The 22,945-nt window shown below is 39.1% G+C and overlaps 1 protein-coding gene across 1 annotated transcript in view; it reads right to left on the bottom strand.

Moving 5' to 3' along the window:
* The window catches only part of ALDH1A1 (aldehyde dehydrogenase 1 family member A1), a 59,272-nt gene that overhangs the window by 5,509 nt on the left and 30,818 nt on the right, over window positions 1-22,945 (bottom strand). The window contains exons 4-11 of the mRNA XM_087715988.1: window positions 19,934-20,074; window positions 17,898-18,027; window positions 15,299-15,360; window positions 12,183-12,311; window positions 8,955-9,068; window positions 7,626-7,728; window positions 7,355-7,539; window positions 3,703-3,867 (exon numbers count right to left, since the gene is read on the bottom strand). Of these exons, the coding sequence (XP_087572114.1) occupies window positions 3,703-3,867; window positions 7,355-7,539; window positions 7,626-7,728; window positions 8,955-9,068; window positions 12,183-12,311; window positions 15,299-15,360; window positions 17,898-18,027; window positions 19,934-20,074 (1,029 nt within the window). The remainder of the gene's footprint in view (window positions 1-3,702; window positions 3,868-7,354; window positions 7,540-7,625; window positions 7,729-8,954; window positions 9,069-12,182; window positions 12,312-15,298; window positions 15,361-17,897; window positions 18,028-19,933; window positions 20,075-22,945) is intronic.

Raw genomic sequence — 22,945 nt, 5'->3', positions numbered from 1 at the left:
AAATATTAATATTAATGCACTTTTAATATATAGATATATAAAATGTGCAATACATATCTTTGCTTAGATGTAAGTGCATGCAAAATAAAAACAGTAAATCCTGTATTTACCGTTAAAATGATGCAACTAAAACAATTACAGGTAGTACCTGGCTGTGAGTTAAGAATTACATTAGAATATTGGAGAAATGTAAAACCTGAAGTAAAATCATAAATTTAGACGATAAAGTCAATTCACCTCCAAACTCAGATCAGATCAGAAGTCTCAAGAGTCCCAATTTAAAAAGTCCCAATTTAACTGGACCTTTGTGAAATATGTATTTTGGAATATATTAAGAAACACAAGAAAGAAAATACCAAAGAAATAAATGCTCATTGCTTTACCCGAGTGAAAAATGGGATGCCTTGGCCAGATCTGGTTATATATGGGAGGCTTCCAGAGCACTTTTTCTGCCTGACAAACTTGAACAGGATTTAAATGATCTTTTGGGAGATTTGTTTGTTTTGGTCTAATTTTTCTTCCAGTTTAGATTTCTGGAATTTATTCACAAGCCCTTTAGTCTTGTGGTGGTTTTGTTTCCCTCTGAATAGGAGACCAGGTATGCGAGTGGGGCAAGAATAAGAATGAAGGGCAAGTTTGGTCAGATTGTCTAAATTTGCCCTAATGATGAATATGGCTATAATGACAGAAAAGTAAAACAGATCCTTTCTACCGATTTTAATTTTTTTTCATTAAAAAAAATAAAATTATAATATTGAACATTTCTCACACATGTTTATAGGGATTTGGGAATTTTTTAAAATCTTCAGAGCTTACTGCACAATGTAAAATGTGGTTTTCAATCATTCTGCTTGCTTGGGCTGTTGTGAGAAGAAAAGACTTCTACCAGACTCAGATTTTGAGTTCTTACGAAGGCCATTAGCTAAGAATATTGTCCCCCAGTCAAAAATATATATTTGACCAGAAATTGGAAATGAAGGGCAGAGATATATGTAAATATATTGATTCTGTGGATGAGCCTCAGAGATAGTTAAAAGAAAAGACAAGGTGTCTAAATGAAGCTCCACCCTTTTTTTTACAAGGGTGAAAAGAGGTGGGAATTGAGTGATACAGCTGCCATCTTGATCTTTGTTTTTGTTTTTATCTCCCCAACTCCCAGGGACATCTCTGAAACCCTTCCCAGAAAAAAGGAGCAATTGTATCATTGGTTCCTCTAAACCAGGGGTGTCAAACTCAATTTCATTGACGGCCACATGAGGCTTGTGTTTGACCTTGAGGGGGCAGGGTGGGTGTGGCCAGCTCGACATCACTACGTGCCTGTGGTGGACCGAATGCTCTGCCAGCAAAAATGGGCTCCCAAGCTCCATTTTCGGCTGCAACGGCCTCCTGCAACCCTCTGCCAGTGAAAATAGAGCTAAGGAGGGGCGCACACAACCCTGCTGCCAGAGGCATCACGGGCTGGTCCTTCGCTGTTTCCAGGATGGCCTCGTGGGCCAGATCTAAGCACCCTGTGGGCCAGATCCAGCTTCCGGGCCTTGAGTTTGACATACCTGCTCTAAACTCTACCTCTTTAAGGGGCAAAGGAACCATCCATAGGGGTTCAGAGCTACTAGTCAGTGACACAAGTTAAAAGTTGTGTCTTTTGCCAAGTTCTAAAGTGGCAGTTTCATAACTCAGAGCTTATGCTTTAAAGACATTTCAGGTGGTCATCTAACCCTATCTTCCTTTGGGCAACATTTCTCGCTAAATGTGACTATTGTCAATCTCAGTCTCTATTGAGCTAGATACCTATTCTCTTTCCTTTAATAAGGAGTGTGGTGTGGGGAAATCTGGTGCAATATATAGTCCTCGACTTACAACCACAAATTTTCCTTTACTAAGCGAGATAGTTGTTAAGTGAGTTTTGTCCCATTTTATGACCTTTCTTGCCACAATTGTTTGGTGAATCATTGCAATTGTTAAATTAGTAACGTGTTGGTGAAGTGACTCTGATTTCCCTGTTGACTTTGCTTGTCAGAAGGTCACAAGAGAGGATCACATCACCCCAGGACATTGCAACTGTCCTAAATTTGAACCAGTTGCCAAGCATTTGAAATTTTGATTACACGACTGTGGGGATGCTGCAGTGGTCATAGTTGTGAAAAATAGTCATAAGTCACTTTTTTCAGTGATGTGGTAACTTTGAATGATTGCTAAATGAATGATTGTACACTGAGGACTACCTGGACAGTGAAGTATTTCTAAACTGATCCAGAATTGGCCATCTGCTTCCAGAGTGAAAATGGGAGAGCCTGTGGTCAGCTGGCAGGAACTCAGGAGGAAAATTTGTTTTCTGCTACTAGAAGTTTTGATGTTAGTGCTTCCCATAGAAATATTCTGCACAATTGACTCTGTGAAATAACATCTTGTTACTCCAGTTCGGATAAGAATCTTAGGCTTATCCTGGCTGGATCGCATTTCTTTGAAATAAATTAATCCGATACAGTGGTTACAGCGTTGAAGTGGAATGGGACGGTCATGATTTAACTCTCACTCAACTACACATCTCTCTTGATGACATTTAGCAAATCATTGCATTTCCATCTATCACGCCCACGTGGGATGTGATGAGGTTAACTTGGGGATGAGGAGAATCATGCACCTCACTTTCTTGGAGTTAACAGTGAGATTAAAAAAAAGTACAGTGGAATTGCCCTGAAGTTCAGCCCTTCATCTTAGGGCACATCTGGTCTACCAAATTTTATCAGTTTTGGTCACCATGATGTAAAAAAGATGTTGAGACTCTGGAAAGAGTGCAGAGAAGAGCAACCAAGATGATTGGGGTTTGGAGGCTAAAACATATCAAGAATGCTTGCTGGAACTGGGTATGTCTAGTTTAATGAAAAGAAGGACTAGGGATGATATGGTAGCAGTGTTCCAATATTTCAGGGGCTGCCACAAAGAAGTGGAGGTCAAGCTGTTCTCCAAAGCACCTGAGGTTAGGACAAGAAGCAATGGATGGAAAGGAGAGAAGCAAATTAGAACTAAAGGAGACATTTCCTCAAAGTTGGAACAATTAATTGGTGGAGCAACTTGCCTCCAGAGGTTGTGAATGCTCAAACACTGGAGGTTTTGAAGAAGAAATTGGACAACCATTTGTCTGAAGGGTTTTCTGCCTAAGCAGGGAATTGGACTAGAAGACCCCCAAGGTCCCTTCCAATTCTTTATTTAATTCTATTTTAAAAAATGGCTTATGCCCTTTTAAAGCTACGTCTGACAAAATCAACTGGGATTCTCAATTTCTCAAAAGAAATTCAGGGGAAAAAGAATCCCAAGGTGTCCCTTTCTTCTTCTTTGGAATCACTAGTCTAAGACAGGGGTGAACAACTATGGCCCCTTTACCTCCTATGGACTTTAACTCCTGGAATTCCTGAGCCAGTATGGCTAACTCGGGAATTCTGGGAGTTGAAGTCCCCAGATCGTAAAGGCGCCATATTTGCCCACCCCTGATCCAGGAAGAAACTCAATGATTCCAGAAAGCCTCTCTTGGTCTTAGATAACTCCGAATAACTAATTAGTTGCGATACACGTCATTCAACTCTGGCTGAAAAAACCCTGTTTGCATCCCCTCCAATTCTGCATGTTTGCTTATTAAAAAAACATGTTGCGTTTCAGCTACTGAAACATTTGGGCCTGAATGCCTACAGTGCTGCATCAACTCACCTCCTCTTTGGCGATGCGCATGTCATCGGTAACATCAGAGAAAACAGTCGGCTGAATGAAGAAGCCTTTGTCTCCTCCGGGGCCTCCTCCACATTCCAGCTTGGCGCCTTCTTTTTTCCCACTCTCAATTAGTCCAAGTATTTTATCATACTGCTCCTTATCAATCTAGATGGAAATATTGCACTGATAAGTCACTTCCCAGCCACTTCTGGGACTTTAGGATTACAAAGCAGGAACAAATGCTTCCAGGAGGAGAAAATGAAGCAACAATTTGCTATCGAGATGCTGGCTTTGGGCCAGCACTTTTTATGAAGTTCAGTAATTAGGATTTAAAGAACAGAAGTCTTTTTTTCCCCCAGAAAAACCCTATTACACTTCAAATGTTCTCATGGAGTGGATCTTTCTTAGACTTTTAATAATATTAATTCCACTCAAATTATTTTAATTTGGTAGGCTGTTTTCTGAATCACAATGTCCGTGTTTGCATGGGTGTCATTCTCCAGATTGTTATTTTGTAGAAGTCATAAACTTAAAACCTAATTCACAACTGTAGCTATATGAAAGATTTAACAACACATCTAAGAATTTAACAAGGTTCCAAGAGAACAATTCCAGTCATTTTATACATACTTTAACTGGAAACGTTAGGTATTTCCCACAGTTAAAAAAAAAAGATTCTTGAAAATGCTTATCTCATTAATCAAGGTCCTTTGTAAAGCTATTGCAGTTGCAAAATGTAGGAACTTTCCTTGCAGTGCTCTGGCTGTGTGGCTGTGTATAACTGCAGAGTCTTTTACCTTTATATGTCAGAGAGGCTAGTATTTGTTCCTTACAGGAGGCTTGTTGAAATCATTGTCAGAGATTTGTTTGACAGGGGAATAGATTTAGAACAGGAAGTATCATTTTAAGCATTATTTATTTATTTATAAAATTTATTGGCTGCCCATCTTACCATAGGGTAACTCTGGGTACCTTACAGTTACACCTAAGCTAAAACATAAAGAGTTAAAAAAAACATTAAAACCAAGGACAAATGGATGGTAAGGGCGGAGTGGGGAGGAGAGGTGGGATCTGTTATCATTCAATCAACAACATCCATTGCGCTGATTCCCCCCCCCCCCCTGGAGCCTCAAGCTGACTGGCAGAGCCACATCTTTAGGCCCTTACAAAAAGATAGGAGGGTCAAGGCCAACCTCACATGGGGGGGCAGATATTTCAGAGAGCAGGAGCTACAGCAGAGAAGGCCCTCCTCCTGGACCCTGCCAGCTGGAACAATTGTGCTGATGGGACCCAAAGCATGCCTCCTCTGCTGGCATGAGTGGCACGCGCCAATCCTTGTGAGATGAGATGGCTCCTCAAATAATCTGGACCTATGCCATGAAGGGCTTAAAGGTGACCACCAACACCTTGAATTGCAACCAATGCAGCTGGCAGAGGAGTGATGTTATAGGAGGCATTATTGGGGCTCTTCAAACTATCTGTGCTGCTGCACTTTGCTCCAGCTGTAGCTTCCAAATGCTCTTCAAAGGTAGCCCCATGTAGAGCACATTACAGTAATCTGATCGTGAAATGCCTAAGGCCGTGATGGCAAACCTATATATAAATGTCACACATTTTCATAATCCCCTCTTTCCAGGAATATCGATCTGAAGATTATCTGTAATTTATTCTCCATGAAGCCACCAGGATGTAGACCATATTTATCTATAGGTAGTTAAAACTGTATGAGCAGAGTTAGGGCTGGAACCTCTCTTGCTAAGGGATGCAGTGCTTAAATGAGTCACACATGATTTTACGACCTTTTTGCTGTAGTTGTTAAGCAAATCACACAGTCATAGGCCAACCAGAGTGTGGTTATAAAGTCACTTTTAGCACTCTCTTAGCTTTAAACGGTCATTAAGTGAATGGTCGAGAACTGCTTTTATAGACTCATTTGTTACAGTGGGTTCCTCACAGTGAATTAAATTCCCAGAGTTCCCAGACTGAATTGGAAGTCAATGTCCCAAGTGTCTGGAGGGTGCCAGGTTGAGGAAGGCTGTGACAGGCGCATGAAATTTGCAGTTTCAGTTCTCAACGCTGATCTGAATCCTGCCTCCTTGCTTCCTTTTCAAGGCACTGTTAACCACTTGACTCACTTATAAGGGATGGTGACAAAGTCCAACAGGTTATATAAACTTTCAGCTATTCTGGCTGCTAGACTGAAGCAGGTTCCATCTCCCCTCCTCTCTGCTCCCCACTCACCCATCTATTTTTTAACTAATGTTGATACATTTTTGTCTGCTTTCTTTTTTCTGGTTTATTTTATTGTTCTATTATTTTACTTTTTTTTCATTTTTTATTATTGCAGGCCATTTACAGAATCTTATGTGTGATGAACGGCAAATAAAATTTAACACAACAACAACTGAAACTACACGGCTATGGATGAAACATGTAACAGTGCTACCCATTGTCATCGGGGCACTTGGTACCAAGTCCAAGAATGTTCTGAGATACATCAACAAACCGCAGCTTCCTGCAATAACACCAGCAGAACTGCCAAAAACTGTGCTGCTTGGAACATCGTATATTTTAAGAAGGTACTTGGTTGATACCTAGGATGCTGGCAGCAACCTGTATCAATCATTAGCACCAGTCAGTGGTATTTGTGATGCATTTTTGAATATTCATTGGCTGAGTTTCATGTTTGAATGATGATGATAATAATAATAACAACAATAACAACTTGTTATCGGACAAAATTAAGGGGGAAATGCTACTTTACTATTCATGCATTAAGGACAATTTGTATGTATCTCATTTGTTGGCTGGAGGTTAAATGAAGGCAACATAATAGCATATAAATATTATTGCCAGGGCGTATTTATGCAAAAGCTGGATGTAAGTGGGGAAAGGCCCATTGATTTATTTCAGGGAGGACAGGCCAAATATTACTGTTTGCACATTCCTAATGTTTTCAACTCCCTAACCATGGAAAAATATACGTTCTGCACAAAATATCCAGCATTTTCGTTGTGAATTGACTGCGCATTTGTGAAGTTACATCTTTGCATCTTTTCAAAGAGCTGTCCAAGTTTCTAAGTGAAAATCCTGGTTAAATGACAGAAATAACCAAGCTTCTGTCATGCTGTCAGAAACAGAGTCATAGATAATGGTATTGCTACCATCCTACTTTTAATAAGCAGACTGGTTCAGAATAACCATCTGTCTGGAAAATGTTCTTTGTGAAGACAATCTGTGCCCGCTTGTCAAAGAATCACACATAGGGTGGGACTCTGTGCCCGGTAGGGTTAGGTTGAGCAATTGGTTCTCAAATCTAGCTAAGTTTAGTTGCCTGAAGGCAGCTAGAGCAAGTTCAGCAGGTGTGCAGAAGGAAACAGGAAGCTGGAGCCTCAGAGAACCAGGAAATTGGGACAGCCTCGAAGAGACAGGTAAGTGTTATGTGAAAATCAAATGAGGAATTGAATTCCATTTGGCAATGCTTTCATAGACAAAGACTATTCAAAGGAAAGGAGCTAATCACACTGAAGAGCTGTATTAAACTTTTATAAAAGTATTTTGGCAAGCAATGAGGCTTCAATCAAGCTGCCAGGAATTGTGCATTAGGGCTGATTCTTGAAAACCAATGATATTGTGATTAATTAAAACTTACCTGAGGACCTTGACTTACTCCAGGAGACAGAGGATTTCCTAGGATGTTTTTCTTGGCTCTTTCCACACTCCTACGCACAAATTCGTCGTAGATCTTCTCTTCCACGAAAATCCTAGATCCAGCTATGCAGCACTGCCCCTGATGGTAGAACACACCAATGTGTGCAAATTCCACAGCACTATCCACTGCAAAGAAAAGTAGTCCTGTTATCTCTTGTGATTAATGTTTACTTTTAAAGAAAGTAAATCCTGAGTCAAGGATCCACACTCACAGTCAGCATCTGCAAAAATGATATTGGGGCTTTTCCCACCAAGTTCCAGAGTGACCCTTTTCAGATTGCTCTTCCCAGCAGCTTCTTTGATCATTTGACCTACCTGAAGGGAATACAAAGGAAACATTGAGACAGGAAATGGGATGGAAACTGAAATGCAATTGCCTTCTGAAAAAAAATTGTGAGGTGACCACTGCTCTTTTTTGGCACTGGTTATGCCTGCTTTGACCACTTCCTTTCAGACTCTAGCCCCATAATTTGGCCACGAGCTTTTGTACTGTGGCCATGGTCATTTTTGGTTCTGGCAGTGGTCATGGTTGGCAAATGGCTCCTAACATAATATCCCTAAAGCAGGGATGGACAACTGTGGCAACTTTATGACCCATGGACTTCAACCCCCAGAATTCCTGAGCCAGTTGAAGTTCACAAGTCATAAAGTTGTCATAGTTTCCTACCCCTGCTCTAAAGTGACAAAGCCACTTGGTGAAAAGAAGAGTATCTCATTTCTCTTTGACATCCTTTGAGTCACTGTCAACCATCCCGGGAAAGGAAAGACACTAAACAGAGCTGAACCCTTTCAAGAGAAAATGCCAAATTCAAGATTAGTTGATTTGCAAGAAGGAGGAGATTGCAAATCACAATACTGCCTTGAATATTGACATTTAATCTTTATTGATTAGCCCTTGGGCCATATCAAAGTGCAAAGTTCCAGAAACAAATGGTTACTAAAATTTGATAAAAGCAATTTAAAATGGAATTTGATTTGAATACATAATTTGGGACTTGAGATGCAATATTCTGAGTTATAATAAGGCATCTTCCTATGAGCTATATTTTAAAAATGTGGAATGTGTCCAACAACACAGAATATAAGAACATATATATTCTTTGAATGCCTAAATATGAAAATGCAGAATGTGATTTTTCTACATGATCCCAACAGTGGCTACCTTTGGAAAAAGTGCTGCTGTTGTTCAGCTTGATTATCATCTTCCAAAACTCTTTGAGTTTTTTTAAAGAGAGGATATATTTTATTTGCATTTATTTATCAAATTTGTCATTGTTTTTTCACAATTCAAAATAATGTGGTGTCCCAAAATGTAGTAAAAAAATTTACAACGTAGAATTCCAGAAAATTCAAAATAAGATTTGAACACCACCTGGAAAAGAAGCATTTAGGATGCTGTAATCAAGAAATAATTACAGGTAGATTGTTTAATTCAGTTAAAAATGAAAAAGCCAACCCAATTATACAGAAACAAATTAGGATTTGTCAGAACTGGAACTTAATTTTTTCTATTTCAATTCATCACAATATTAAGGAACTACCTCAGTTGAGCCTGTGAAGGACACTTTATCTACATCCATATGATTGGAAATGGCTGCTCCAGCAGTAGGGCCATAACCTGGCACAATATTTACCACTCCTGGTGGAAATCCTGCCTGGAAGGAGAGAGTAAAATGTTGTCACCTTTCAGTAGAGCTTTCCCAATTTCTTATATTTTTATTCTTTCTCAAGACTAGATTCATGTATCATCTCATACCAGGGTATATATTTGGCAAAAGTATTGTGTGATCTCAACTAACTGTGGCTGGCAAACTTTGCTTCTATTGAGCCCAAAATTTCTGTTGAATTTTTTTTCAAGAATGGTAGTTACTAATGATTTACTATCACCTATTTCCATCACTTAACTTTTATCAATCATTCACCATAATTCTGAATTCACCTCTGCTCCATATTGGCTATTCAATAAGCAAGCCAGTTGCTGATATAGCATTAGAAGGTGACACTTCTCAGCAGAAACTAAATCGGAATTCTGCTCTAGTCTTGCTAACAATAGCTTTCTCAAATTACTCATGATCCATGACAACCATGCCAAGAAATTAATGGCATGTGGGACAATCTAAGATGGTGGCTGCCCAACGTGGAGCCAAGAGAAAACTAAGTTCTCATGCAGAAGCACTCATACAGAGAGAACCAGGCTGTCAGCCATTTGAGGAATGCCTACTCAAGAAGCAGATGTTATTCAAGAATGCTACTTTATTATTGTAAGACCTTGTTTTTCAAACTTGGCAACATTAAGAGGTGTGGACTTCAACTCTCAAGAGTTGCTGGCTGGGAAATTCTGGAAGCTGAAGTCCACACCTCTTAAAGTCGCCAAGTTTGAGAAACACTGTGGCAGGGTATACCAATGGAATCTTAAAAGCTTGCCCAAATTTCTTCACCCGAATATTACTCCGAAGGGGGTCCCCCCCCCATTTCCTTCTGTCTCTGGAGTATGTAACTCTTGACTAAATCCCTCTTTAGGGGCTCACTCCTTAGCAGATCTTTTACGCTTTCTCCAAGGTAAAATTTAAATTCTGTTAGACAGGCATTTATTTGAGCAGGCCAAGTCCAAAGGATGACCCTAATTTCTCCACAAAATCCAAAGCTTAGAAGGCTTCCAAAAAGAAGAAAACTAGTATATTAATGGACCAAAAAATGAGAGAGTATTCAAAGTATGGGCTAACTCACCCTCAAATCAGCACAAATCACTTTACAGAAAGTCTTTGACTTATGATCACACTTGGGACTGTAATTTCATTGCTAAGCAATGAGATCATTAATTAAAGGGCACCTGATTATATTACTCTTTTTGTTGTTGTTGCTATAGTTAAATCACCATAGCCGTTAAATGAAACCAGTGACTTTGCTTGTTGGACTTGTTGCCTGCGCTTCAGGGTACTGATGACCACCTTTAAAGCACTCCATGGTAGTGGATCTGGGTACTTGAGAGACCGCCTTCTGCCGATTACCTCCCTTCGACCAATTAGATCGCACAGACTGGGCCTCCTCCGAATCCCATCTGCCAGTCAATGCCGACTGGCGACCACACGGAGGAGAGCCTTTTCTGTTGCAGCTCCGACCCTGTGGAACGATCTCCCCGTTGAGATCCGTACCCTCACCACCATCCAGACCTTCCGCGCAGCCCTCAAGATCTGGCTCTCCCAGCAGGCCTGGGGATAGGTTCCCAATTCACCCGCCCGAGTGTTTGATTGCTGAACGAAAGTTGTGTTTTATTATTTTTCTTTGTTCACATTTTGTTTTGTTTTTTGATACTGCACCCCCCTCCCTTGTGATTGTAAGCCGCCCTGAGTCCCCTCAGGGAAAAGGGCGGCCTATAAATTTTAATAAATGAAAATGAAATGAAATGAAATGGAAGCAGGCTGGGAAGATCGCAAATGGTGATCGGAAATGGCGATCGTGGGACCTCAGGACACTGTAACAGTCACAAATACATGCGGGTTGCCAATCACAATGATATGATATTGGGTGTATTGCAACAGTTGCAAGTGTAAGTACTGGTTGTAAGTCATTGGTCAAAACTTCTAAAATCAAACCAATAGTTATAAGTTATGGACCTCAGGACACTGTAACAGTCACAAATACATGCGGGTTGCCAATCACAATGATATGATATTGGGTGTATTGCAACAGTTGCAAGTGTAAGTACTGGTTGTAAGTCATTGGTCAAAACTTCTAAAATCAAACCAATAGTTATAAGTTATGGGCTTCCTGTATTTTTTTTCAAGATTGTATAGGAATGTGATTGTATAGCAATAAGCTCTCTGAATAATACTTTTGACCACAGATCATTGCAGAATCTTAGCTGCCCTTTGCTACATTACTTAATGGTTGGCTGCATTTGTGTATCTGGTTCAGGGCCTGTTATATGCAGGACACCCTCTTCCCAATATTCAGCTTGCTTTAAAAACAACCTCAATTTGTAGAAAACAATTTAATCGGATTTCTTTTGGTCTGGGCCACTTTTGACACGAGATCTCATGAGATCCTGGGAAGAAGCAGCAAGCTTGTAGAACTGGGCAGTCCTGGCGGATTGCTTGCAATTAGTTCACATGCCAGGACCTTATGCAAGATTTTGGACTGAAGGCCAAAGCTTGAAATGTTGCCCACCGCAACGTAGGCTCTGTTCCATTAATTTGATCCAAGTGGCTTCTAAGAGAGGATGTTTCGAATTACAACTTCATAACAGGTGTATTTTACCCTGGACACACCTAGCTTGACACTTGACAGTTTCATATAGCTCATGTTCACTTACTGGGTAAGGCAAATACTTCAGTGAGAAAACTTAAATTAAAACATCAAGTCGAATGACCAGATTTCATCACCAAAAGGCTCATGTGAAACATCAAAACCACCCTTCCCATCCCCCCTCCTTGCCCCTCCCTTTACTTTTTCTGAGCTGGCTCTTGTTTGTTTTTGCCTCCCCCGAAGCGTCAGCTTTGCCAAGATGTTCAGTTTACTAAGCTGCTAATGATTTGTTTTCTGAACAATTTAGGCTGGAAAAGCATGTGAGCTTCTAGCCCTTGATGTGCTTCAGTGGTTTGCAATACAACACAATAGCCCAAGACAAGGCCAGGCATGCTGTGAGCTCCTCTGACACAAAGCAGACTAGCCCTTACCTTTTATATGCCCCGTAATGTAGGGATCACATTTACATCCATTTCCCTTCTTCTTCGGGACCGGCACACAGTCCTTTTGCTATGGCAACTCACCTCTTTAATTAAAGCGCCCATGTGAAGAGCAGTCAGTGGAGTTTGCTCGGCTGGCTTGACGACTACCGTGTTTCCGCAACAAAGGGCTGGGGCAATCTTCCAAATGAACATAACCAGTGGGAAGTTCCACTACAAAGGCACCGTAAGAAGCCATGACCAACAAATCATTATAACAAGTTTATATTTCCTACTTGTACTTTGTAAACGTCCACCACCCATCAGAAAACAGCCACCAGTTTAAGACCGAGGTTTGATTAATATGCTTCCATTGAGCCTAAGAAGAGGCAGCCAACCAACTTGGGGCTCCTTTCAGGGACCAGCACTAGAAAAAAGGCTGCTGGTGTGTTGCCAAAGGGCAGAGCTTCTTTTGAAGAGGTTCAGAAACAATAAGCATTGTAATTAGTGAAGGCTATAAACTTTTATTAGACTAGATTACATCGAAGGCTAAATCATTAGAAGCAGGATTTATGGCTTTTGTTTGATTACTGTCCTCAGCAAATCCTGGTGAGCAAACCAGAGTGACCCTGTCAGGGGTCAAACAGATGCACCTTCCAATATTCCAGAGGTTCAAAGGGCACTTATCGAGTTTAAAGCTATAACTATAGTCAGGGCTGGGCTTCAAAAATTGCAGCAACAGGTTCGCTGCCTCATTGCTGGGTGGGCGTGGCCTACTCAGCCTCCTGCACCATGGAGGGTGGGTTGGTGCGTGCATTTTTCGCCCTCCCCAGGCTCTGGAGGCTTTCTTCCAGCCTCCAGGAGGGTGAAAACTGCTTCCTCCAGAGGCCGGAAACAGGCCCATTTCTGGGCTTCTGGAACCTCCGGTAGGCCCAGTTCCCCCCCCCTCTCTGTGCCTCTATGCAGGCCATGATGAATGTGTCATGTGGAGACTCCTGGGATGGGTGTGGTGGGCGTGGCCAGCCAGGGGTGGCTTTTTGGGGTTCGCCAAACTGGGCAGAATCCTAGCTCAAGGATTGCCCGAACCCGTGCGAACCCCCAGCAGCCCTCCCCTGACTATAGCTAGGGGCTATTCAAGTTATATTCTCAGCTATCTATTCAATGTGCAGTATGCACTCCTCCTATTCTGTTTTAAAGCAGGAGATAACATTTTAGCCAATGGTTAATAGAGATAATTAGATGATCAACCCTAAATTCCCAAACCATTCCATGGTTCTCAGATTTATGTTTGGAGGTGACACAGCAGGTGTGAAGGCTCCAGTGAAAAGTTACAGACACTGACAGAAATTATCTACATAAAAGGTAGAAGGATTTTATGCTACTAACTTCCTCCTTGACCTTCTTAGTATGTTCTGGCACTTCCCACCATATTTAATCTGTGAATCTAACCTGAGCTAGAGGTTTCATGAAGAAAATGTTCTAATTTTTAAACATATCTTCTCAAGTCTATTTTGTACAATTTTGTTAACATCAAATGCATACAAAGACACACACAACATCTCAAGTACAGCTATTTCAGGGAGATTGTAGAGCAAGCCACATGGTGGTCAATATTGCTAATACAGTTTCACTCACCATCTGTAGTAATGAAAAACTAAATCTATGAAGATCAGCTTTAACAATGATTGGATGGAGAAAAGGCAGAGCAACATCCATGCTAATGGCGAGTCTCATTCATTGAGAAACTACTGGAGACTTTTTCCTTTCCCCTGGGAAAGCTTGATGAAATAAAATCATCAGCCAGGTTTCCCCATCCCGTAAAACAAGAACACAACACATTTCTATACAGTTTTACTAATGAGTTGTATATTGTAGACAGGAGGGAAGAACCAGGGAGAAGGTTTTTTTTGGTAGGTTTGCTGTTTTGTTGTTGACAGATGCATCAGTTTTACTTAGCCTGGTGCTTTCTGAAGTTTTTGGGACTGAAGATCCCAGAGCTTTTATTAGTCAAATTAGCCAGGAATATTCTGTTAATCTCTTTTAGCCAAGCAGAATCCTTGTAGGGTGGGATTCAGCTGGTTCGGATGAACTGGTAGCTCAGACGATCAACTGGGAGTGAACCAGTTGCTCCGATGATAAGTTGGCCCGCCCGCCTCCCCCTGCGCTTTACTTACCTATATCCTCTCATCTGATTTGCGCGGCAGAACAGATTGCCATGCCTCAGCTGTGTTACTCCCCAGAAGCAACGTGGAAGTTAAGTTTTATTAAAACTGTGCATGCGTGCAGAGCACGCGATCACCAAACCGGTTGTTAAACCGGAAGGCTCCCACCACTGCTTGCACACTATAAGTTTGTTACATCCTTCCATTTAAGTTCTTTTGTTGCCTGAAGCACAAAAGTTCCTGCCTGAGGCACTTTTATTTAGATACTATAACACTCTTGTTGTATATTCTTTTCTTAGATATCAGAAAGAGGAGTTCTGCTAATGTGCAATCAGTTTGAAATGCTTTTGTGGCCATCAGCAACCTTATCAATACCCCTCCAGATGATGAATTGGTTTCTGTTGTATTTCCAGTGTTATAAATGCTCTTAATTGTTTGTTTCTAAACCCAAATGGTGATTTGGGGGGAATTGTATATCAATTAAAATTAGCTGATTGTAGCAGTCTACATAGTCAGGAAATAAACAAGCAAACCCATTCTCCTCAGCAGGTGGCTTCAGGAATGTGAAAACATGCCCTAATTCTTAAACAAATTAGTTTAAATGAAGAAACATCTAACTCAAAGTATAAATATACACTCAGTCTTCAATCTAGAGAAACTGCCAACACCTCTTAAGTTCAATTCATACGACAAAGCAGATTATTGGGAATTAAAGTAGATATGCATATATGCATTTTTGTCCATAAACACATAATTCAAGAGTACCCAACTGGGTGGGCCTGGATGTGTAGTCCCCCGGAGCCCCAAAATTGTAAGCAAATGACAATTTTAATGAGATAAAAGGGAAAGGCTATTAAATATTCAGGAGCTCAGTTTATGTATTTATTGACAAAAATTTAATTCAAGTTAAATTAAAATTAAATTAAATCTATTAAACTGATGCATATTGTTCCATTTGTTGTTAATTACAGCCTCTGGGACATTAAAAACTTAACAATGAATGGCAATTTATGTGAAATGAAAGACACACTATTTTTTTTAAATATACACAATACTTACAGGAATGATTTGTCCGCAGACTCCAACAGGTTCATGTCTAGTGAATGTGAAATAGTTTCCATCTAGGTAAAATAATAAGAAAGCACAGAAGATATAGCAAAAGTAAAAACAAATCTGTTAATCTGCAATTGCTATAGGCTGTTGCAGTTGTGACTTGTTGCTACAGTATAATACAAACAAATAAAATACAAATGTGCCTAGATTCAATAATAACCAAATATAAAACTTAAGCCAGTGGAGATGGTGAGCCAGTCAACATCCCTTTAACTGTTACACAGAAAGAAGAAAAAAAAGAATTTCAGCAACTTTACTTTTCCATAAAACAAACCTGCATAGGGCATTGATGGCAAAGCTTTTTGTCCTTGCGTGCCGAAAATGTGCACGCATGCCCACACCCACAATGCAATGCGTCCCGCCCACCTGTGCATGCACGCATGACCCGCCGCGCCTGGGGGTAGTTTTCCTCAAGCCACCGGGAGGGCAAAAATGGCCGGAAACATGCCTATTTCTGAACTTCCAGAACTTCAGGAAGTCTTGTTTTTCGCCGTCCCCAGGCTTTCCTTAAGTCTCTGGGAGGGCAAAAAATGGTTAGGGTTAGCCTCAATTCTGTCATGTCAACTCCTGATGCTGTGGAATTAAGTGGTGGGGCCAAGATAACCCACCACTTTTTCTTCCCCAATTGATCAAATTCACAAGGAATAAATGAAATCAAATTCTTTTAAAAAAATAAAATGAAAAAAGAATGCAAAAACACTGTCATTTATCACAGATTGAAATTTAAAATGATCTTGTTTAAAAAAAACAATAGAAAATATAAAACTGATAATGGAAAGTCTGCTGCAGAGGGATTCTCATTGCACAAAATAAGCAACTGCGGAGCTTGTTCAGAGAAGATAAATACCTTGGAAGCTTAAATAGCAACATACATAGAAAAATTAAGATTAAAATTCTAAATTTAATTTATATATCTGCTCTTGTTTACCTACTCATCCGAGATAATCAGAAGGAAAATTCTCCAATTGCTTCCCTGGGGTTTTTCCAGCTTTTTAAATCAGGGGCTCAAAAGCACTTTGATATTCCTTTCCTTTCTTTCATTGGGATGCCTAGCTTCTTCCTTCGTTTTTAAAAAGCATAAACTGGCTAGCCAGCAGAAATGGAGGAGCTTCAGAATAATCTTTGTATATTTGTTGAATGTTTGCATCTTTACAGGTAATCCTCACTTACTGACTGCAATTAGGACTTACTAGGTGACGAAATCATGAAGCCGCAAAATCGTATGAACGTTCCTGACTTTATGATGCCAGTTCATCAGTTTTGGCTGCAGACATTAAACAAGTCACATGACACAATGACATGGGAGTCCAAACTTTTGACTTCCTGCTGCCTTCCCCATTGACTTTGTTTGTTGGAAGCCGGCCCTGAAGGCTGTAAATGGTGATCACATGACTGCAGGGTGTAGTGACTGTTGTAATGACAGTTGCCAAGCGCTGAATCACAACTGTGTGACTACAGGCATACTCCAACAGCCATAACCTTGAAGACCCTTTGTAAATTTATTTGTTCAGCATTTCTGTAACTTAGATTGCTGAACAAGTATTCACCAAATGAGGGCAACCTGTAATGCCTAAATAAATGCTGGCAAGTTCTTATTGGTATATATTAGTGTATATGTTCAAATGAAAGTTTAGATATGTAGAAAAACAAAAATGGACAAATTCATTTCTTTCTTCTGTTCTTTAGTTTATTTAGTTATTTGAGAAATTTAGTTTCAAGATCAGCAATTAACATCCTTTGAAATGTGCCTGGACCAGATAATATCTTGTCCTTTGCAAATGACTTCAAGAATTAAAGGGAGTACATAACTGGAAGGTAAATCTTGCAATGTATATAAAATGAGAGGGGAGCCAGTTTAGCTAATTCTTATTTAGGACAAGTGACAAAAAAAACCAGTTTGGATTTCAAAAGGCTAAGATACTAGAGGTCAACTTAGAGGAAGGCTGTGACCTTTCTGGTCTTCTGGAAGGCTGTGAAGATTTGGCCTTTTCTCAGGATGTTAAGATGAATTCCATATGGATGTCATTTACATGGCTGAGTCTGTTATACTGTGTGTGTGTGTGTGTGTGTGTGTGTGTGTGTGTGTGTGTGTGTTGTTTAAAGTAAAAAAAACAACATATTTCCCGCAGTCTTAGATATTGTTCTTTTTAAAAGCTGGGCTCTTGAGGTGAAAAAGAATCCAAAGATTGCTCAATTTGTTTGGTTATACAATCTGTCAGACTGCAACATCCCTTGGTGATGAAAATATAATTGTATTCTTACAAACAGAGAATACCAAAGCATTTATAATAAAACCTGCTAATTCTTGGAACTGAAGGAACTTCAGTTAGGGTGGAAAGTTACAGGAATGAATTATACAAGATGTACCAACATTGAAAAAAACAAAACAATCCTTACTGACAAAGCTTTTACCAATATACTTTTATGTAACAGATTTCTAAAGGATGCATTTTTCTCAGATGAAAAAGTTCTTTTGCTCAAAGCTTCTTTTAATTCACATTAAACCAACTTTATCTCATGGACATCTTTGTCCAGAGTGACTCACCCATGGGGATGGTACGTCCTTGGATTTTATCAGCCCAGCCAGCAAAGTAACGCAAAGTGTTGATACAACCACCCAAGTCCATTAGGTAGGCGTGTGAAAAAACCTTTCCCCCATTAAGACTCTCCATTGTCTGAAACAAAGAAGGGCTTAAAAAAATTAGTCATTGTAAATAAATGAAAGAATGTAACTGTCTTTAACACTGGTTTATTAAGAACTGCAGTAACTAGGTCATGATGATTTAAGAATGGGATTGGGATAGTAAGATTATCTTCAGTAGGGGACAGAACAAGCAACTGAGCATTATGATCATGTTGCAGAAATGTATAGATCGAACTGAATCAGCAGCTTTGAGAGGTTTCCAAAAAATAATTCTAGAGTGGCTGTTTTGACGATAGTTATCTAACTCAGTGGTCTCCAACCTTGGCAACTTTAAGACCTGTGGACTTCAACTCCCAGAGTTCCTCAGTCAGCTTTGCTTTGCTGGCTGAGGGACTCTGGGAGTTGAAGTCCACAAGTCTTAAAGTTGCCAAGGTTGGAGACCACTGATCTAACTGATATATGTCTCAAAGAATAGTGGTCATCAGCATGTATTTGCTGTAGAATGGACTTGTTTAATCTCAGAGAAGACTGCAGCCAGCCAACAAACTCCTTGTTTGGCTTTTGCTGTATCATTTTACTCGAAGATGTTGCCAGTACTATTTCTAGAATGGAATTCACTCTATGGAAAAAGGAAAAGAATTTGCATTTTTAACTAAGCCCCAGGACATAATCCTCTATCACATTTTTAGACTACTACCGGTACATTAGGTTATTCATTCACTTTAGTTAGATATGACAGTTTAGCTGTCAAGACTGTGTAACAGATTTTTCAAATGACTGCTTCCAAAGTTTAAGTAAACTATGAATTTATTTATTTTTTTAAAAAAATCACACATAGACATTCTCTAATAGCCCCTCCATTCAATATTGCTTGAAATTGCCGGTTTGGAAAATGTTATTTCGCAGTCCTTTCTGAATGAATATATTTACTATGCTGAATGAATATATTTACCATGCTTCCCTGAAAATAAGACAGGGTCTAATTTTCTTTTGACCCCCTAAATAAGCACTTGGTCTTATTTTCGGGGAGGTCTTATTATTTTTGAAGTGCAGGAGGTGGTGAGCGTGGTCACCTCATGGTTGCTAGTGTGTTGCAATATTTTTTGGGAGGTCTTATTTTAGCTCATGTGCTCAAAAGCTCAATTGGGCTTATTATCTGGGGAGGTCTTATTTTCAGGGAAACAGGGTATTTTATATTCACAAATTTGGTTTTGTGGGCTAAGCAAATAATGGAAAAGAAATGGTTAAACCCATTGGGATGGGTTCCACAATCATTTTCATTCTTTCATCTGGAATACACCCATGTTCTTTGAAATAAGTCAATGAATTCATTCAATTGCTCCATTTTTTCCTCCTTGTTTGAGAGATGATAATCTCTGCATAGTTGATTTAAAAAAAAAAAGATTAAGGCTTTGAACCAAAGATTCAACTTTTCGTTCTCAAGTTCTGGGGTGAACAGTGTCAAACTAGATGGGCTTGTGCAGGAAAGCAGCAAAACAAATCCAACATTCTTGTACTTTGAACATTCTTCTAAAATTGTGGTTGACCTAAAGGCTACTTGGGAGAAATTTGGAGACTCTCCTCGGTACAACTTGGTTTTCAAATTAATGCTAGGAGCATTAACTGATGCCCTCTTCACTTCATTATTTTTCTTCAGTAGCAGTGATGAAATGTTACCTTATCACACTGGGTCACTTTTCTGTCTTGCTTAAGAAAGACAAGGGAGATGTTAATCTATCTTGTATAACTGGCTGAACACAATAGGCCAGCTTTTCTGACAAGGAAACCATGTGGGTTTTTCTAATGAACTATGACTTTTGGTTGGTTAAATTCTCTCAAAACAAGACTATATCATTTCACTGGAGTTATTCAAAGGCATCAAAAGAATCTCATCTTAAAAAGATAGGTTTGCTTAAGAGTCAGCATATTAGACTTACAGCCAAGAGAAGAGAGTCTCTTTCAATTAAATCTGCCAGTTTGCTCAACAGTCTGCCCCTTTCTGAAGCATCTGCTGTCCTCCAGGAGGATCCAAACTCAAATGCTTTCCTTGCTGCTTTAACAGCTTTGTCAACGTCTTCCTGTGGGGGGAAAAACCCTCACACATGTCATATCAATACTTTTCAGATCATGATTATTAGTGATTGTACACAACAGCAACAATTCTGCAAACGCCCACATCAACACAATTGTCCTTTCTTTTTTTTTTTTTTTTTTTTTTATCTTTGAAACCTGGCTTTTTATTTATTTATTTTCTTTAAAAAAAACAACACAAATATGTCATCATTTGTCAGTCATTAAGACATTGAAGTACATTTTTTTTGTGTGTGTGTACCCCTCCCTCCCTCCACCCCCCCCACCCCCTTCCTCCTTCCCCCCCCCCCCGACTTCCCAGAACCCGTACCCGGTATGGATTTTTAACTAACACAGTCTAAAATCTATTGAGAAAAAAGAAATAAAGAAATTAATGACATTCTAGATTGACCTTAGCTTCTTCTTACTGAACTGACTTTTAACAGTTTAAATCATTTCTGATCTTAAGCATAGGCTAACTGGAATTTCTTAGTCCCATATTTATTTTGTATATAGTCAATCCATTTTTTCCAGTCTCGTTTATATCTCTCATTTGAATGATCTTTGAGATATGCCGATATTTTAGCCATTTCAGCTAAGTTTGTTACTTTCAATGTCCATTCTTGGATTGTAGGCAAGTCTTCCTTCTTCCAATATTGCGCCACCAACAGTCTTGCTGCAGTTATCAGGTGCAGAATCAAATTGGTCTCTACCACTGTAAAGTCAGTACATATACCTAGTAAAAATAACTGAGGACTAAACTTTATCCTTCTTTTAAAAACATTTTGCATGACCCACCATATTTTTATCCAAAATGCCTTAACCTTTTGGCAGGTCCACCATATATGATAATATGTAGCATCGAGAGAACCACACCTCCAACATTTAGGCTGTACATTCGGATACATAGAAGCCAACTTTTTAGGATCTAAATGCCATCTATAGAACATCTTGTAAAAATTTTCTCTCAGATTTTGAGCTTGTGTAAATTTCACATTTCTTACCCAAATTCTTTCCCATGTATCCAACATTATTGGTTCCTCAATATTTTGAGCCCATTTTATCATACAATCTTTAACTAATTCTGTTTCCGAATCCATCTGTATTAATACATTATATATCCTCTTTATATGCATTAAGCTTTGATCTCTTATTTGTTTAAACAGATTATCCTCAACTTGAATAAAACCAATTTTTTGATCTATTTTCCACCTAGCCTGTAATTGCCCATACTGGAACCATGTTTGAACTACCTTCTCCTCTTTTAATACCTCTAAAGATTTTAATTGTAATACCCCCCTTTCCGAGGTAAGAAGCTGTCTGTAGGTAATTCTGTCCTGTTTTTGTGCTGTATTCATATTTTCAATTGCGTGTCTAGGAATTGCCCACATGGGTATCTTGTCATTTAATTTATATTGGTATTTCTTCCAGACCCGCAATAAAGCATTTCTTAAAATATGACTTTTAAAGTTCTTATCCAATTTTTTGTTGAATAACAAGTAAGCATGCCAACCAAATAGCAGATCGTGTCCCTCAATGTTCAATATTCTATCATTGGTTAAGTGAATCCAATCACTAATTACAGATAATGCCACTGCATCATAATATAGTTTTAAATTAGGTAGTTTCAATCCTCCTCTGTCATGTACATCTTGCATTATTTTCATCTTTACCCTCGGCTTCTTTCCTGCCCACACAAATTTGTTGATACCCTTCTGCCATTCTAAAAGGTTCACATCTTTTTTTAATATAGGTAACATTTGGAAGAGAAATAAAAATTTTGGTAGAATGTTCATTTTCACTGCCGCTATCCTACCCAGCAAAGATAGGTGCAATTTCTCCCATTTTTTCATCTCTGTCTGTATACTATGCCAAAGTGGTTCATAATTATGCTTATATAGTTTCCCATTTGAAGTTAAAATGTTAACTCCAAGATATTTGACTTTTTTAACTACCTCACATCCTAGCATCACTCCTAATTCTTCCTTTTGTTTAATATTCATATTTATAGCTAATATTTTGGTTTTTCCTAAGTTTATTTTAAAGCCCGACACTTGACCATATTGATTAATCATATTCATTAAAACCATACTAGATTCCTGCGGTTGTTCCAATATTATGACCAAATCATCCGCAAAAGCGCGGACTCTATATTCTTGCTGCCTAATCTTGATCCCTTTTAAACCATCCAAGCCCCGTATTTTATTCAACAATACTTCCAAAGTTATAATAAACAATAATGGGGACAAAGGACAGCCCTGTCTTGTACCTTTTCCAATTTGAAAAGAGTCTGTTAGACTTCCATTGACTATGATTTGTGCTGTTTGCTGTTGGTATATTGCTTTAATTGACTGTAAAAAGTTATCTCCTATCTGCATTTTTTGCAGTATCTTCAACAGAAATTGCCAGTTAACTCGATCAAAGGCCTTCTCAGCATCCAAAAATATAAACGCAGCTGGAATCTGGTTGTTCTTTCCCAAATATTCTAATGCATTAATAATTAATCTAACATTACTTTTCATCTGTCTCCCTTGTATAAAACCTGTTTGGTCCGTATGTATCAATTGTTGAATGACCAACATTAACCTATTTGCTAATATTTTAGTAAAATTTTTATAATCTACATTCAGTAATGAAATAGGTCTATAATTTTTGGGTTGAGTAGTATCTTGATCTTCTTTGGGTATCAAAGATATAAACGCTGTCTTCCAAGATGGAGGAACTTTACCTTCGATTTGAATCATATTAAATAATTCTCTAAGAGGTTCTACCATTTCTAACTGTAAGTTTTTATAGTAAACCGCTGTCAAGCCATCTGTACCTGGTGCTTTCCCTGACTTTAATTGCTTAATTACCTGCAGGATTTCCCCCGAGGTTAT

This window comes from Thamnophis sirtalis, unplaced genomic scaffold (assembly GCF_051295495.1).
Source record: "Thamnophis sirtalis isolate CommonGarterSnake01/CBP01778 unplaced genomic scaffold, rThaSir2_p1.2 scaffold_5, whole genome shotgun sequence".
Lineage (NCBI taxonomy): Eukaryota > Metazoa > Chordata > Lepidosauria > Squamata > Natricidae > Thamnophis > Thamnophis sirtalis.
The sequence above is the reverse complement of the archived record's forward strand: the minus strand, read 5'-3'. Positions and strand labels throughout refer to the sequence as shown.